At 32.9% G+C, this 17007-nt stretch overlaps 1 protein-coding gene across 2 annotated transcripts in view; it reads right to left on the reverse strand.

The window, feature by feature from the left end:
• The window catches only part of LOC124360347 (polycystic kidney disease and receptor for egg jelly-related protein-like), a 135743-nt gene that overhangs the window by 52441 nt on the left and 66295 nt on the right, over positions 1 to 17007 (reverse strand). For both annotated transcript variants that reach the window (XM_046813897.1, XM_046813898.1), the window contains exons 10-14: positions 10688 to 10772; positions 7692 to 7786; positions 5854 to 6071; positions 2987 to 3083; positions 567 to 698 (exon numbers count right to left, since the gene is read on the reverse strand). In XM_046813897.1, the coding sequence (XP_046669853.1) occupies positions 567 to 698; positions 2987 to 3083; positions 5854 to 6071; positions 7692 to 7786; positions 10688 to 10772 (627 nt within the window). The remainder of the gene's footprint in view (positions 1 to 566; positions 699 to 2986; positions 3084 to 5853; positions 6072 to 7691; positions 7787 to 10687; positions 10773 to 17007) is intronic.

Raw genomic sequence — 17007 nt, forward strand, 5'->3', positions numbered from 1 at the left:
ATTATTATTATTATTTTAAATTTATCTTAGTAGTATAAATATAAACATAAAATTTCGATTAAATTTTGTGTGTAAATAGATCTAATTATATAATTGTTTCTCTTTGCATTTACAAAAAACATTACTATACAGATGGATAAAAAGTAATTATTAACAAGTATTACACATGTTGTAGCGGAGGATAATTTATCTGAAAAATATTTAGTTTGTTAAAGTTTTAATATGAAATTTCATGAGAAACCGAAACCAAAGATAATAATTATTTTAATATGTGTTTTCTAACTAAAGAATGCAAATTTTAAAATAATATTTTTTGAATTATATTTGTATGTTGAACTATGTTCTTAACAAAGCGAATTCTTGATAGGGTTAAATATGTTGGAGTATTTACATTTAAAGAATATATGAAACTGAATTGCAAACTAGAAAATTTGACTAAAAAGCCAAACACAATATTTATTCTGAGGAAAAGAAAAGTTTTCAGATCTGATACTATACAACATTTACTTAAATATAGACTGAAATATTACATTATCACTAAATAAACTATATATAAAACTTAATACCATTGCCCACATAACCATTTTATCTCCGCTAGATGCCACTTTGGAAGGTGGCTGCCCTGAAGTTTGTACGTAGCTCACTGCCTTTTTGGTTAGTTCTATTGTTTCCTCTGTAAATCTTGATACTCTTCTCAACTGGAAACATGAAAATGTTAACTCTTAATATATTTTCGTAATGGGAACAAATACTTTCATATTGAAATAATAATGATACCTTTACTTTTAGTTCTATATTTATATTAAATTTTAACTACTATAACAGTACAAAAAATTAATGTATACTAAATAGTAAATTCAATATAGACAAATTATATTACTTTGTCAAAGGTCGGGATGTTGTAAATTTTTTATATTATTTGCATAGATTCTGAACAGATATATAAAGTAAGTATTTTTACGCCTCGTGTGACAACAAGCTTGCATTAAGGTAACAATACTATGAACCTTTGGAACTTCTATTGAGACTTTCTAACAAAACTAAACGTTTTGGCATAATAGAAGTAGATACTGTAGAGGGCTGTACACGTAGGTCAAGTTGTACGTAAATATCACCCATCCAGGCATTGACAAAATATTTAAACATTAATACGAATTATACTAAATGTTTAATTTATACTACGTATGGTTGTTAACTAAAAACTAATATTTGGAATAAAAGGTTGAAAATGGCATTAGTAAAATTGAATGAATGTTCTACTTCTTTTACTACAACTGTTAGTTTATGTATAGTCATCAAAAATTAATACAAAAAATGGATAACTTGCAAATTTTATTTAATCATGGTGCATATTACAACTAAAACTAAATTTAGTGTTAAGTATATGCATTGGTTAAAACAACCAGTTATTTAACGAATATTAAACAGTACTTAATTTATTCAAGAAAAATAAATGTTCAATAGTTGCATTGTAAACAATGTCAATACTAGCTCTTATATTGTTATAAATATTGTCTTTTAAGCATTATAAAATATACAAAAGTATTAAGAAAACATGATAATTTAACATAAAAAATATTGCTGAAACAATACGTTTTTAGATAAATAATCGTCCACGTTCTGCAACAGAAATATGCGTTTAAAATATTAGTGCAGAATAGTCGATACTTATACTTTTAAATACACAGTCTATTGGCAATAATACTGCACCAGCTGATTAATGTTTTTTACTTCATAGCTGTAGCGCAAATGAGTTGGGTTTCGAGAAGTTGTGACGCTACTATGAGGGTACTATGACGCTTCAATGGTCAGTTAATCAAGTGTGCTATGACGTAAACCAATTTAATAGACCCCACTGGGAACATTAAGGCTAAAATTTCCATAGAGGCTATGTACCAAGGACATTGGCATTAGGAGCCGGATATTGAAAAAAGACCACGAATGTCACCTAATGAGAACAACGTTAAATCTCTTTTATAACCCTATTTTATACTTAACCAATTATTTTTAATGTTTTATTTTCAAGTTGTTTTAAATAGGCCAGCCGGGTTTTGAAGAGTTTTATTTAGTTTATATGCCTTTGAAACATTTAAATTATTTACAGTAATTAGAATGTTTGAAACGTTCAAAAGCCTTTAAGCTTCCAAAAGATGGGAATACTTAAAGTCTAAGACTATCCAGTGTCCAAGACCCCACAATTCTTCCTAGAGTACCAAATTTGTATGAGTCATGTTCTAGACTAGATGATTTCCCAGTAGAGAGAGGACGTCATTGAGTGGAAGCCAAAAGGCAATGACTCAAAGAGGCCCATTAAAAAAATACAGGTGAATAAGGTTACATTGGAAGGCGTAAATTCTTCCTAGAGTACCAAATTCGTATGAGTCATATTCTAGACTAGATGAGTTCCCAGTAGAGAGAGGACGTCATAGAGTGGAAGCCAAAAGGCAATGACTCAAAGAGGCCCGTTAAAAAAATACAGGTCAATAAGGTTACATGGGAAGGCGTAAATTCTTCCTAGAGTACCAAATTTGTATGAGTCATGTTCTAGACTAGATGAGTTCCCAGTAGAGAGAGGACTTCATAGAGTGGAAGCCAAAAGGCAATGACTCAAAGAGGCCCATTAAAAAAATACAGATCAATAAGGTTACATTGGAAGGCGTAAATTCCTTAAACATGGTAATAAAACTGAAAACGCACTTTTGATTTGTGAATGGTACATACATAAGAATGCCTACGTATTGACAATTCAAATAGAAATTTTGAATCGTATAAAAGTGTATTTGGAGTTTATAATAATTCAGTACATAGGCTAGGAAGTCTAGCAGTGTACATAATGAAATATAGCTTGACGTTGTGATTTCTAAAAATGCAAAATAGCTATTAAGTACATCAATCTTGTATTTGTTACTGTTTTAAAGTTTGGTATGATTAATTTAAATATGTTCACTGATAGTTTGAAGATTACGCAAAAGATGAAGTATATTACCTCGTTTAGAAGTTTTAGCTTAAAGTCATCTGGTGGCACATTCTCTGTTCCTGGATCCTTGCACATCAATCCAGCATTAAGACAGGTAAGTATAACTCTGTAGAAAAAAACATAAGGATTAGTTCATGCATAATTCTACGGATATCTAAGTTATCCTATAAATATTTCAAATAAGAAAGTTTTTGGAGATCTGTGGATGTTTCTAAGTTAGGGATTTGTATACCTGGATGTATGACACTCATTCATACAATATTTAGTAACGGATTTCTGTTAATTTTTACACTTCTGAGATGTTAATATAAAACATAGTATAATGTGTCCTACTCTATATTAACATCCATAAATACTCTTATAATTATTTACAACAACATTTCCTTGATGTAAAAATAGGAACAATTTTGGACAGCTGGTTAAATCACTGAAATCAACGTGGCACGTATTGTCTCTGAATTGTGTATTTGTACAAAAAATACCATCTGACATCATGTGTTGCAAATTTCAATGGTATTAGTAGCTTATTATCTAATTGTGACTATAGATAATAGCATTATTTCAAGTAGCTAGAGGAAAAAAAACGCTGGACATGTACCTAGCATATTATTTTTAATATTTATATTTTGTTACATTTTGGAAACCGACGTACGTAATGAACTCCTTTCTGGGGCTGCCACTACCGAACAGTAAGATTATCATAGATAAAGTACAAAAAAATATTATTTTGAAAACAACTCCTTTAATTTGAAAAAAAATAGTTGTGAGTTGCTGTTGGAGAATTCTCTTTAAGGTTCGTTTATGTTCTTTCAATTTGAGCATTTTGTTAAATTTGAAAAATGCAGAGAAGCGTGTATTTACTTAAATAATAGCTCAATTATACGTTGATCAAGGGAAAACAGTGGTTTGGTCATATTTAACTGAGGTTAACTCAGTTCTTAATTTTAAAGGCATTTTATAGAATCTTGTAAGTATGGTTATTGACGAAATTGCCTCTGTAAATTTAAATATATGTATCACACAAGCTATGTTTTTATTATACATACTAGAGTGTATAGCGTGGAAAATTTTACAAATTGAAAGTATTTCATTGTATTCTATCTGGTCGAATGAGGGAAATGAAAGATTTTTCTTAATGTTTATAGAGTAACAGCTTTTCATATCGAATAAGTAGTAATGGTTTTTGAAAACTACTCTTATAACACACTTTTCATCATTATTTGGTCACTTATAACGCTATAATTCATTAAGATAAATATCTTTCGTATGTATAAAAACTGCGTAATTGGGTGCATGCGATTCTGTCAAAATTCAAGGATGGGATTTATTGGGCAGTTGGGATTGAAACTTGGGAAACCTGTAAGTGCGGATTTTGCCTAAATTCGCTCTGTTACTTTAAACATATATATCACACAAGCCATTTTGTATCGATGCAACTGAAGTGTATCACTGGAGAGTTTGTATAAACTGAAAGTAATTATATTCTATTCTTTGACCAAAATTTGATAAACAGTGAGAGTAGTTTCAAAGTAACCGACATCACTTAAGAATAACAAGATCACGAAAAGTTCCTACTAAGAGCAAAATTTTAAACTTATATCAAGAGTTATAATATACAGAAAACACCTCAAATTTAACTGGCAGATACTAACTGGTTAAATAAACAATTTAACAATTCAAAATTTCGTTATATAGCTTTACTTATTTTTAGTATTGCAAAAAATAAGATTTTAATTGGTGTACTTGTCTAAGGACGTGAGTCTGGAACATCGAAATGCAAGAAACCTTCGCGTGGGATTTCATGTTAATTAAGACATATTTGTAATAACAATATTAAAAATAATGCATTTTAATTTCTAAACCGTTATCATTTGTAAGAGTCAGAATTACAATTTTAAACTCATAATTATCACTAACCACCCAGCTATCAATGACTCGGCAGGGTAAAGTTGTTTAAAAATAAGAGACAGACTTAATCTACGGCTACCACAGAGGCTACGACTCTCTGAGAGCAACGACCTCGCGTGTGACGTACGGATAAGAGGGTGTCTGGAGAATAGGATGTAGAAAGATTGGCAAGACTGATCTACTCTAGCATATAGCAGCAGTGCTCATGTTTTGCAATGGTTTCAATACTGTATCAAAATAACCGCAAAATTTGTATTATTTAGTAGAATTGTTTAAAGGACAAGCTTATTAACAGCCTCAATAATTTTTATAATAAATTACTTATAACAATATATTGATATTTTCTATTTAATCATAATTCCCAGAGAGTTTTGGTAATCTACTAAGAGGAATCTAAGCCTGTCCCAAACCTCCTCTCCAAGTGTGTATCATACTAGATGGATAAGATAGAAACCACTTAACATGAAACAGTGACTATGACAAGTTCCAGATATATACCAGATGATTGATTAATTATGTTAAGTTTAATTTATAAGGCATGTATTACGTTAGCCCAATAAAAAAGTATTTCGTCTTTGCACCTAACTTGGACAAAATTAAAAGTAATTATTGGTATGGAAAATATTGCTATGGTATCAGTGTGTTTGGAATATGCACTATAATACTGAATCAGGAATACATTTCAGCTTCAAGCTTAAGTCAAAGTCAATGTGAATTAGTAATTATATTTGTGGCAACTGAAGTAAAGGTTTAAAGGATAGACGTACACACTTTATGTTTCCAAATTAATTAAAATATAGATCATACATGTTTAATATCAAATTCTACTATTAGGAGAATTAAAATAGTCTCTTAATAAATCATGTAAAATAAATTGTTTCGATAAGGTGAACATTATAATCATCTTCGATTTTTTCCGAAATGGTATTTTTAAATCATTAATATTATTAAAATTAAAACAAACTTACGAAGCCACTTGTCTAATTTCTTCAGCAGACATCCATTGTGAATGAACTCTATCAAAAACAAATCGCTGAAAAATATTTGCTTGTGTCTTGATCACTTCCAGAGTGTCCATCATCATATTTGGACTCAATGCCAACTGAGTGGGTGTATTAAGAGCTACTAGTACATTAGTTAATGTTGAGGTGCACATCTTCACATCCGAAAGTGTCGTAACTGAAACCTGTAATATTGAGAGTGAACGTAGAGAGTGAACTAACTATTGAGTTACAAAAATGTTATCTATGTGTTTATATTTCTTGACGTTAAACCGGGTACTGACAGCTACAGCTATAACAAATCATCATGATTAATATAAGTATTTTTTTGAGGAACGAACAAAATTTGTACAGAATAAAATTAATTACATCTAAAAAAAGAATTTGACGAAATATAACGTTTTCCTTCTCATTTCTAAGTAAAATAATTAGTAGCACCCTTCCTAAATTAGAGTCATTTTCTTCCTCAATCTTCTTTGAAAGGATTGTTCTAATTTACGATTAATACCAGATTTATTTCACTAATAAAGCTAATCTGAATATACTATTGAAACATCGTTCGGTAAATAGGTATACAAATTTTAAATCAAAGCCTGAAAATACAAGTGAACTTAACACCTCAAAAATTTTAAGTATTCACAGATTCTACTCTACGATTTTACGAAGAAAATATTTTCCGTAGATAAACTCTCGAAACGTCAAGCGATGGGTTGATTACTATATTGTTATATAGTAGGTAAGCGCAGTCAGAGCGTGTATCTAAAAAGATCCTCTCTAACCCAACCTGGGAACCAACTGCTCAAAAATGGCTTCCAAACTACTATTCCAATAGCGGACAGCTAGGAATCCTTTTACGCTAGTTATCCCGCCCATATATATAATTAAAAAATATATTAGGCTATTGTTACATACAATTTTTAACATATACCAATTTAATAAAATATGTAAAATAAAGTCGCGTGACAGGGTGACAGGTATTTGGTCTTCCGATCAAATGTTAGTATAATTATTTAAACGCATATGTTACAGATACGGCCAAAATCAAAATTCAAAATAATATAATATTACAAATTAATAACTCTATGGTGTAGTGGTAGTAAATTCACTCGGAAAATAAGGGATTCAGGTTCAAGTCCCGGCGGAGAAAGTACTTTTTGTGGCTCAATCTTATTTTACATCTGCATAAATTATTAAATAAATGATAAGTGACATTCAAGTTATGTGTTTGACACCACGTACAAAGATTGCACACTCAATACTCAATATTTTAGTAATACGGTCATTCTTCGCTGTGGTTTTGTAATAATGTGAGTAATGTAACCAATTACACGGTCATCTGCTGTATTTCTCGTTCTTTACTTTTTATATTAACTTGTACATCTCCCTTTTGTTTCAGCCTGTAGGGTAGGTTAATTTAGGGTGAATATTGACCAGTGAACTGATCGTTGCTTAATATTGAAATTCATCTTTTAACACTGATTTTGCTTTAGTCCAAAAACTAAAACCTATATTAAAACTGCTACACAAATGCATTCCTTTTAAATTACTAGTGCTCACTTAATAATATAAAAGCAATACAACAATAAAATGAGTACAGTTATTTAAACCAGTTGAGCTATGGTCATGTATAGGAACAGTGTACACAAAGAAACTCCAACACAAACATTGGATCACCCTAAAAAGTATAAAAGGTTTAATACATATACTTTATATGCATACAATAAAAACTACATATAGAATTTACATATATATATAAAATTAATTTATATATAACTAGTAATATTTATACCATCGTTTATACTGACCTGAGTGACGTATTCAAGTAGTCTGTTTAAAACCGCACTCTTATCCTTGTCAGGAGGTATGATGTCCGCGATGTAAGATATAGTCTGTAGAGCCTCTGTAATAAAACATACATATTTATACTGTTTTAAGCTGCTTAGTAAAATCAATGATTTTAATACGTGGCCAAGCCTAAGTTTAAAATCCTTTAATTTCCTTACAGAAAACTTTTATTTTATTAAAATAAATGTATATGTATAGTTGATGACTCGCCTTCGGCTCGCTGGGGGCTACGCCCCCAGGCCCCCTTTTGGGTGTTTGCCAAATTCGGGGATATGCGGTATTCGGTGACAGGTTAAATCAGAGAAATAAATTCTAGCCATGGCAGGAAATTCCCTGGGGGGGGGGGTTAATGTTACCGGGGGTTAAGACATCAGGGTTTTAATTTACTCCAGAGATTGTTTGGTAATACTAGGAAATTCCGGGTGGGGTTAAGATATCAGTGGTGTAATTTACTCAGGAGATTGTCTGGTCATCCAGGAAATTCCCTGAGGGGAGGTTTAATGTTAACGGGGGTTAAGACATCAGGGGGTTTCATTTATTCTGGAGATTGTCTGGTCATACCAGGAAATTCCCTGGGGGGGTTTAATGTTGCCGTGCCCCCTTTAGGGTGTTTGCCAAATTAGGGGATAAGAGTGGTTTATTGATAGGTAAAATTCAGACATGAGGTCATACAAGGAATTCAAAGGGGGGGGGTTAACGTTACCAAGGGTTAAGACATCGGGGGTTTATATGGTCATACCGGGAATTTCCCAAAGGGGGGCTAAGCGATTTGGTGATTGGTAAAATTCGGACATGAGGTCATGCCAGGAAATTCCCAGGGGGGTTTAATATTACCGGGGGGGTTCACACTTCAGGGGGTTTAATGTACTCAGGAGCTTATCCGGTCATACCAGGAAATCCCGGGGGGCGGGTAATGTTACCTGGGGTTAATGACACACCCCAGGCCCCCTTTTGGGGTGTTGTCCAAATTCGGGGATAAGCGGAATTCGGAATAGTATTAGACCTATTTTTTTGAATTTTCCAGTTTTTATCAAAGTTTTGACTCTAGGGCCATTTTGTGACTTAACCGTTAGAGATACGACAAACAGTGACTGAACCTTTCTTGTCGGAAATTTAATTTTTTGTTAATTCGATTGTGCCCTCAGGTTTGATCTACGATCTATGGTTTAGTCGGTACAACGCTTGGCATAAAAGTCTGCACTGGTCAGCTATGGTGTAAACAGATTTTGTGTAAATAAATTAATAACTACCTTTATCAGATTATTAAGTTGATCAGGGGTTTTAATTTAATCAGGAGTTCATCAACCACGAAATTCCCGGGAGGGGGGGGTTAATGTTATCGGGGGTTATAAGAACGCGTGGCACTTTTCTGGGAAATGTACGCCTGTGGTACGAGAACATGTGTACGATCAAAATAAAACGTTGATCAGGGGGTTTAAATTACTTCGAAAATTATCATTCCACGCCAGAGTTTTGACAATGAACTAATATTTCATAAAATAAAAAAACACTCTGTCCCTATCTACTATTGAAGCTTCACTAACGCTCAGCCAACTCCCGATGTGGAGGGAGGTTTTAGTCACTCGTCAACGTAGTAATACAAGGTCAATATGGAACCAGCATGAATCGCACTAATTATAGTTGCAAAATTTAAAACACCTAAAAGTGACGACAAAGAATTAGCCATTTAGAGCATTTATCAGGCTTACGGAAAGATAAACGATAGAAAGCTGCTGGGCCTTTTTTGTAGATCCTATTAATAGCTATTTACAAAAAGTTTTACATTTGAGCTAGGGCTAACGGTTCTGCCACTATCGAGCACGAAAAGTAAGTTTTTAATTGAAATTTTCAATATAATCACGTTTTACGGCTAAATCATGGAAGATAGAGTAAAAGGTCACTAGACCATTTGTGTAGATCGCATTATTTTGTATTAAAATAAAATTTTTAATCTGGGCTAGAACTAAGATTTTGTCTGAAATAGAGCCCAGAAAGCAAAATCTCACGTAAAACTCAAAAAATCTAAACTTTAAAACGCGTTATGCGGCCAAACCGTTGAGGATAGGGCAAAATGTTACTGAAACTTTTTTTGTAGGTCACGTGATTTCCTAAATCGCATTGAAAATTGTTTTTGAGCTACGACGAACCGTTTAGCCGCTATCAAGCCCGGAATGTAAATTTGTAGGCGAAAATTTCAAAATATTGTCACTTAATCGCGTTTTGCGGTCAAACTAATGGAGATATAGTAAAAAGTAACTTAACCTTTTTTGTAGATTATATTATTTCCTAAATCTAACCTCTGTTTTATTTTGACCTCCGACCAATTGTTTCGCCGCTATTGACCCCAAAAACAAAGTTTTCACGTGAAAATTACAAAAAAATTGCACATAATCACGTTTTTCGGCCGAACCACTGGAGGTAGAGCAAAAAGTCACTGGACCTTTTCTGTAGATCGCGCAATTTGCTAATTTGATCGTTCAATCAGATTTGAGCTATGACCTACCGTTCGGCCACTATCAGGCTCGAAACTTTATTTTAAGCAAAAAAATCTCTGGAATTTCAAACATTCCCGCGTTTTGACGCTTAACCAGACGAGATAGGACAAAAAGTCACTGGACCTTTTTTGTAGTTCACTTCATTCCTGACTAACGATTTTTCGTCAGATCGAAGCTAGCTCCCACGGTTCACCCGCTATCAGGCTTATAAGAAATGCCTGCAGGGGTAAGGAATGCGCGATTTTTGAGGAATTTTTTTGAGGGGTTTAAAAGTAAAAAAGTCCGGTTTTCAGACTTTTCCTCCGGGTCATATTGTGAAAGGAACCTGCGTGCCAAATTTCAAGTTTCCAGCACTTCTAGAACTGTGTTAGAATTTGTATCTATATATCAGTCAGTGAGTCAGTTACACATGCGGCTGTATAGTATATTAGATATTAAGTAAATTTTATATAAATACCTACTTAAATTATCCCCCGCCAATAGTCTGTCTTCTATTGAGTTATATCTTTCTTCCAAATCAGAGTCAGACATTTCCAAATCAGTTAGCTGAAAGAAATTGGTAACGATTATATCCATTGTAAATATATTATAACTGCATTGTACAAGATGTTTATAAATATTACTCTTTTAAAATAAACCATATGATTTGTTAGATCAAAGCAAGTAAGAACTTCCTTCTAAATTTAGTTTAATATACCATATGGGTCTGAATGTGTGTGTTGGTGGTTTATTGAACAAATCTATATCTTTGATTTCAATTATGTTAAAAAATTCCTGCCTTAATGATTTTTTACTAAAGAAGCCACAAATTACATAGAAATATATTCACAAGTTGTTAAGAGATATGTGCCTAAACTCAAAACTACAAGTTTCAGAAAATTTATTAAAACATTCAAACTATATTTTGACGACTTTAAAGTGCTTGACGTCATCTCTAGGAACGATTGTCTTAAAGTTTTATTAAGTCCTTATCTTTTTAGGAATGTTATTCGACTGCTATTTATTTTAATCTCCTCTACCCACTATCACAAAACACTAGGTACATGCCTTCTGATATTACATCGTACTTTCAGGAGGCATGTACCTTGTGTTTTGTTGCACTGGGTAGAGGAAATTCCAATCAATAACAATCAAATAAAAATAAAAATCTTTAGAAACATGTTTTCTTGTTCGCCTACCCTTTATTTATGTTGTTTCAATACTATTGCTTATTCCATTTTTGTCAAGGGTTGCCTTTATTATATACAATAATTTCATACACTGTAAAAAATGTACATTGTACTGAATGGTCAAAACACATGGGGTTAGATATCACTTAGGTCTAATTAATAAATACTTGATTTGCAAAGTTGACTGATAAGTTGATTGTGGCAATTAAAACCTGCAAGCACCACTTCTAGATGTAAAATGTTCATCGGATGAAGAGCATCTAGGGAAGGTCATGCCACCTACAGAGTCAGAATATATGATGAAGAGTTATATAGAAGACATATTGACTAGATAATCAAGTGCAAAATACCACAAAAACATTAGGCTGGGAGTTGTCATCATATGTTTTAAAAGTTAATTGTTATTATAATCACATGTAGCTTTATCTGGATTTTATAATTTATTCACTATAACATTAACCATCAATATGTTACATTGACATTAGTTTTAAATTTTAACAGTAATATGTTATAAAGGATATACAGGGTGATTCATGAAGTTCTCCCCCCACTTCTACAGCACATTGTACTAGTAAAAATAATGAAAAAATGTTATATAAACATAGGTCCGAAAACGCTTCGTTAGCGAGTTACAGCTAGCGAAAGATTTCGCCTGAATTCCTGGGTAAAGAGTAAAATAAAGCCATACTGAACTTTTGGAAAGGTTAATTAAGTAAGAAATATCGTGGATTCTTATGTATTTTTACCTGATAAAGCTAATAAAATAGGTTTCAGAACTGTACCTGTAGTAGTTTTTGAGGGATTCAGGGTTAAATGCAAAAAATTGGGGCACGAAACAATGTTTTTTTAAGTTTGATGTACAATAACTTTGTTAAATTGGTAATAAATACATAAATTCAACAAACATTAATTGTAGAGAATTTAATTCTGAGAAAATTGATATAATCAAAGTCTAAAATAAAACAGAAATAAGTACCAAAAAATCGATTTTATTCAGTATAATACATTACTAGTTTTAAGCAAAATTAATCAGGTTGGGCCAACCGTACGCACCTTTTTATAATAGATGTTCGAAAATGAGGCCATCATTATCAATACATTTTGCAGCACGTTTGTGTATTGCTTTTGTTGCGTTTTTTAATTTTTCAGGACTTCCCTGTATCTGCACAGCCGAATCCATAATACGGGCAATTAATTCATCACGAGAATTCACTTTTGTCTTGTATACAATGTCTTTCATCCATCCCCAGATGCAATAATCCAATGGAGATAGATCTGGTGATCTTGGTGGCCAAGGGTGAGGCCCTCCACGACCAATCCAGTGTCCAGGAAATTGATGATTTAAGTAAGCAGAAACGGCACGTGAAAAGTGGGGAGGTGCTCCGTCATGCTGGAAGTACAAATTTTGTCAGAGATGTAAAGGAACATTCTCTAACAGCTGTGGCAACTCTTCTTGAAGGAAATGCAAATAGAACTCAGCATTTAGGCGTCCAGGTAATATGAAAGGTCCAATCAGCCGATTGTGCAAAAGGCCACACCAGACATTGACGCTAAATCGGTGTTGAAAGTTCTGTTCCACTACCTCATGTGGATTTTCTTCTGCCCATGAGTGTTCATTGTGCAAGTTATTGACACCATCCCGAGTGAATTGTGCCTCATCCGTAAACAAAATACGCTTGTAGAGTTGATTATTAATATTGAAAAAGTTTCAAAACTCCAAGCGAAGCAGACCATCCTCTAGCTGTAGATGTTGAACCTTTTGTTTATGAAACGGATAAAATTTGTTTCGATTAAGTGACCTCCACACCGTTGACTGCGAAACTCCTATCTGCCTAGAAATACGTCGTGTACTTACACCTGGACTGCGATGAACAGCATTAATAACAATATCATCATCAAGTTGGACAGCTCGTTCATAATTGGTTCTAGTACTTGGTAGTGATCCTGTTTCCCGAAGAGTACGAAAAGTTCCTGAAATTGTTTTGGTATCTGGAATCCTCCTATTAGGGTAACGTAGTTCATATTCTTCTACAGCAGCTCTAGCATTACCATTACAGTAACCCAAAATAAAAACCATATCAGCGTATTCCTCTGATGTAAATAAGTAAGGCATTTTTTCACTGAATAAACAATCGAATTATAACTCACAGAAAAATTGCATTTAATAACACGATTCACAGAACCCGATCTCCTGAGCTGTAGCTTGCAAAACACCACTAATACACAGTTCTAACGTAACAGTACAGAATACCATTGTTGATCAGCTGTTATTCGTGCGTTACCAACTTAGAAATTAATAAAACAAAAAACTGCATTTCGATAATTAGTAAACAATAATGCGAAAATGTTTGCTTCATTTATTTTCAAACATTTGATGTAAATTTTTATTAAAAAAAAATACAACGTAATAAAACATGATATTTTTATTTACAAACAAATTTATTTAACAGTTAATCTGGTTTTCTCAATTTATCTCATCATTAAGGAACAAACATTTTGTTTTTGTTTTATTTTAACTAAATACCGTACGGTATTTCTTTACAGCTAGTAAAGTATTATACTGAATAAAATCGATTTTTTGGTACTTATTTCTGTTTTATTTTAGACTTTGATTATATCAATTTTCTCAGAATTAAATTCTCTACAATTAATGTTTGTTGAATTTATGTATTTATTACCAATTTAACAAAGTTATTGTACATCAAACTTAAAAAAACATTGTTTCGTGCCCCAATTTTTTGCATTTAACCCTGAATCCCTCAAAAACTACTACAGGTACAGTTCTGAAACCTATTTTATTAGCTTTATCAGGTAAAAATACATAAGAATCCACGATATTTCTTACTTAATTAACCTTTCCAAAAGTTCAGTATGGCTTTATTTTACTCTTTACCCAGGAATTCAGGCGAAATCTTTCACTAGCTGTAACTCGCTAACGAAGCGTTTTCGGACCTATGTTTATATAACATTTTTTCATTATTTTTACTAGTACAATGTGCTGTAGAAGTGGGGGGAGAACTTCATGAATCACCCTGTATATATATATATATATATATATATATATATATATATACAGGGGTGCTGAAAAGTCCCGGGACGGTCTAATAACTTTTGAACTAATTACAATATAAGAACCAAAATTTACATAAAGCTTTTGCTCATATAAAACTATTATTTTATGTATTTCACCATGATATCCTGCTTATGGGGGACGTCTCGCTAGGGGTTGGTGAAAATTCTTAAATAGAAGCATAGGTCGAGTCGTACATCAAATTAAAGATCTTTTTAATTGAAACATTTTGGCGAAAATCTGACGTAAAACAGTTGACGCATTACAAAATGGCGGACACTCAAAGATTATAAAATACAGAATTTTTCAAATGCAAACATTCTGGTTGTTAGAGAAAACTGAGACACTTAATCTTTTATTTTACTTCTTTTACTTCAAATCACTTACCAAAACAGTTATAACAAATGTTCAAAGTGTTTGCCTTCAGTTTGCTGACAATATCCCAATCGATTGTAGAACGCTGATATCGCATTGTTTATCTGGAAATTCCTTATCAGCAGGTAAGGTTATTGTTATTACGTCGACATTGAGGTTTACTGCTTTTTTGGCGTTTTCAGTTTATATTGGATAGTCTTGTAACGACTCTCGAACTATTTTGCAGTATAAGTAGTTGTCAGCATTGGTTTTTTAAGAGGTATCATTACTCAATGGATACTTTACCGCTTCATTCTCTTTCGTTGTGGATTTGTCGTATCTTAGTATCATCTTATCCTTCATAGAAAACTCCGACATAATATGTGGGCAGCTGTGCAATGACGTCACTCTATCGTCTAGCAATGGTGGAACGTCTGACTAGTAGTTTGTATACTGTTGTAGTTAATGAATTTTAAAAAGTAAATTTGAAAATGTCCTTATCGGAGGGTGGTGCAAAATTATGGTGGGAGCTGCAGCTAAGTCCGGTTGCGTAACTTATCAATTTATTTTATAGAGGCCTAAGTCATTGTGTAAGCCAAATAATCCTCGCAATCAATCTTTTCCTGACTCTAGATAGAGAGAAATATTTATTTAAAACCTGCCACTGAGTATGAGTACTTGTGTATGAATATGAATGAACTCTTAGTCCGAATGAACGAATACTGCTAGTTTTTAATTAAGTTCTATTAGACATAATCTAACGGAGAAAGTGCTTCTGTTACCAAACAAGTTGTCTTTGACCGTAGTTGAAGTAATTTTGCTTTCAATGGGGATGAATTAATACTGCGGTCAAAAGATTATACAATAAAAATTTCAGTTTTATTACTCAAATACTATTTAAAGAGATATAATTTTAGATGGGATGTTAAAAATGGATATTAAAAATGTGTTAACTCTACCATCTGATGCTGACCTATGATTCCGGATAAGAGTATCGCTTATTCTAGGCAACTGTTTTGTATTAATAATCCTATACTGGAATAGGAAGTTGATACGATTCTAGGTGTAGACATCAGTCTCTAGTGACGATTTGTGAAACAAAAACATGTTTAGTTCGAAAGTCTGACAAGGATACTAGATATATAGATGGGGAGGCTGCAAGACCTCTTCCCTCATCTTCTACTATGAACGCTTTCACATTTTGAGCATCGACATCTTACGGAAGCAGCAGATAAGGACAAGTGAGGTGATAAAGCCAATAAAACGTAGCAATTGTTTTTGAATATTATAACGAAGACGCAATCACAGTTTAAATAAGTCACATATTTTCGTATTATTTGCGGAAAGGGAGCAGCATAAGCTGCGTAGAACATTAAGACTGATGCTTTTGCGAAGTTTGTATGGTGAAAGAAGGAAACATGGCGGTAAACAGCTACTGAGCTGTCTTCTAATTTCTAATCCATAACTATCTTCTACATGCAACAAGTAATGTACTCGAGAAAATTTAAAAGCTAGTGCTTGCGAAAGTCACCAAAGGTTGCAAAGTAATTAGAGACCATGACTAAGGTTTTCGAAATTCTATTTTTACAACTGGAACATTAGTGAAAATGATACTTAGATGTGCGTAGTGTGAGAGCCATCACTATACCCTGATGATTATAATTCCATCGTTCACTTTATCGTGAAACACTTTTCAGGAGTCCTGAAATATTGTCGACCACCGTACCCCTCTTTTACTTTTTAAGAATGCTTTTTATATTTAAGAATCCCACAGAAGTAGTGCACTGTCATATATCACAGTTGACAGGCACAGAAACTAAGAACAAGGCAGGTATAGTTTAGTGCATGATCAATTGAGCAGATCGATAAATTTACAATAATTTACAATTTAATTACTATTACAATATAATTAAAATTACGATAAAAAGTACAGATACTTTGAATTCAAAAGCCTTTATTAATTTAGGTGTAATAGCGAGAGTTCTTGGCAAGGCACATTATTGCTAGTCATGGAAGGATGATATTGTTGAACCGGTTGGGCAACCAGGACCTGACTAAACTATCTAAATCATCATTTTAAATATATGGGAGGTTAATGTCAAAGAACATTACATGTAAACCGTGAGTCTACCGAGTTTCTGAACATCGTAGGATATATTTGTGTGAAAATTCACACTAAGTTCTTATT

The sequence above is a fragment of the Homalodisca vitripennis genome, chromosome 4, assembly GCF_021130785.1.
Source record: "Homalodisca vitripennis isolate AUS2020 chromosome 4, UT_GWSS_2.1, whole genome shotgun sequence".
In the NCBI taxonomy this organism is placed as follows: Eukaryota; Metazoa; Arthropoda; class Insecta; order Hemiptera; family Cicadellidae; genus Homalodisca; species Homalodisca vitripennis.